The sequence below is a fragment of the Priapulus caudatus genome, unplaced genomic scaffold, assembly GCF_000485595.1.
Source record: "Priapulus caudatus unplaced genomic scaffold, Priapulus_caudatus-5.0.1 Scaffold116, whole genome shotgun sequence".
NCBI classification, from domain to species: Eukaryota; Metazoa; Priapulida; class Priapulimorpha; order Priapulimorphida; family Priapulidae; genus Priapulus; species Priapulus caudatus.
In genome coordinates this window covers 175,229-176,919 of record NW_014577177.1, presented here as the reverse complement: position 1 = coordinate 176,919, position 1,691 = coordinate 175,229, and the positions used below count along the sequence as shown (strand labels likewise).

At 42.3% G+C, this 1,691-nt stretch overlaps 2 protein-coding genes across 3 annotated transcripts in view; one reads left to right on the top strand and one right to left on the bottom strand.

Moving 5' to 3' along the window:
• The window catches only part of LOC106805534, a 4,572-nt gene extending 3,386 nt beyond the window's left edge, over positions 1-1,186 (top strand). Inside the window, exon 4 of the mRNA XM_014807167.1 lies at positions 392-1,186. Within this exon, the coding sequence (XP_014662653.1) occupies positions 392-619 (228 nt within the window). The 3' untranslated portion in view covers positions 620-1,186. The remainder of the gene's footprint in view (positions 1-391) is intronic.
• Positions 1-1,691, bottom strand: part of LOC106805533 (pseudouridine-metabolizing bifunctional protein C1861.05-like) — a 39,029-nt gene that overhangs the window by 25,397 nt on the left and 11,941 nt on the right. The window lies entirely within an intron of this gene.

Sequence of the window (1,691 nt, the reverse complement as noted above, 5' to 3'; positions counted from 1 at the left end):
AATCCATTTCTTAGACTGTCGCGAGTTTGTGTACGTGTGGCGAATCATGCGTTGATGCATACTGCAAAGAATCGTCAAAATAAAACGGGAAAAGTTTATTAATTCGACTAATACTGCAGCATGGTTTCAGCATTTTACCCTTGTACGCTCTCCTTCTTTATCTGCTCTTGATAATATATATATAAAATGCTGTCATACCGGCTCCTTCTTAAATGCAATCCTGCTTTGTTTAAATATTATACATAATATAGATAATAAATAATTTGGGAAAGCACTATTTTTTTTTTGCAAATGTGTGTTACTGTTACGCTTCTGCTGAAATGCATAGGTACATTCACTATAGAGTAATAGTATATATATAGTAACATTGATTTTTGGCTATGACACACAGGCGATACGTGAATACCAGCAAGGTCCGAAGACCAACGAGCCTCTGCGCTTTCCTCCTTACGGAGTGCGGCAATCCTCCTCTACCCCCACCTCTCAGGGGAAACCATACCCACCGTCCTACCAGCCGACATACCAGCCGACGCAGCAACCACAATACCAGCCGACACAGCAGTCGCAGCCTTATGCGCTAAACAAGGCAAAGTCAACGTCAAAAGAAGACACAGTGTAGTGACCGCCATGCTGTATTAGTTGTACTGCGTCCGTCCGTTCCTCAACTGGTACGATTCACAAGTGCTTAGAAACAGTAGCCACACTACTATCAAGGCAGTGGCGGGCTATTTGGTGAAATATGGCCGTCGCTGTAGCAAGAGCGGTCGAACCTCGGGCAATAAACGAACAATCGGTTTCTAGTTTTTGTAGAAGTTTCATTGTTGACGATCAACACTTGTTATGATGAATGTGTGTTATTAATCACTGGCGTGAAGAGTAATATCAACGTGCACAGTTACAATATTCGATAGCATGAGGCAAGTTATGGATTTGTTTTAAAAAATCTTTGAATTGATTTACCTTTTACCTGAGTAAGAATCTCATATTGATGTAATGTGTATATAAGCTACGAGTGTACTGCCATCTGGTGGGCTACTGTTTTACGATCGTATTTTAATTATTCACTTATGTTTGTACAACAGATTTATGTGGTTTATAATGATTGTATCATGATGTAAACATACTATAGTGACTTTTTGATACATATTTCCTTAATTAAATACATGTACCATCAAACCCCGTCAAATTTTGTATATATAGCATTTCATTTTTAGCTCATCTGACATAGTCAGATGCAGCTTGTAGAATCGCATGAGCGTGCGTGCGTCCGTCCGTCCGTCCGTGCGTCAACAGTTGGGCACAAATCTTAACCGCTCGACGTACGGTCACGATATTCGGGACGACGGGGGGGATGGACAAAACGAGTTGGAATGTCGAAGCTGGGGGTCAAAGGTCAACGGTCAAGAGGTGTAAAAGATCCTGGAGCGCCGGCGTAGTGGTGGTGTGGGGTGGAGTGGGGGGAGGGGTGGGGGCGAGGGCAGGTTGTGAAAGTTGGGCTGCTAATTAGCAAAAGCAGTTCAGGTTCCTTTGTTCAACAGTCAACAAATCCATGTTTACCCTCCTCTGAGCGGTCAAAGGTTATCAGACACTTACTCTGCGCACATAGTCTAGTGAAAGGCACTATTTTCATCGGTCTTTCAACTAAAGCCATTAAAAAATTGTATACGGATACCGCCATATTCTCTCATGTT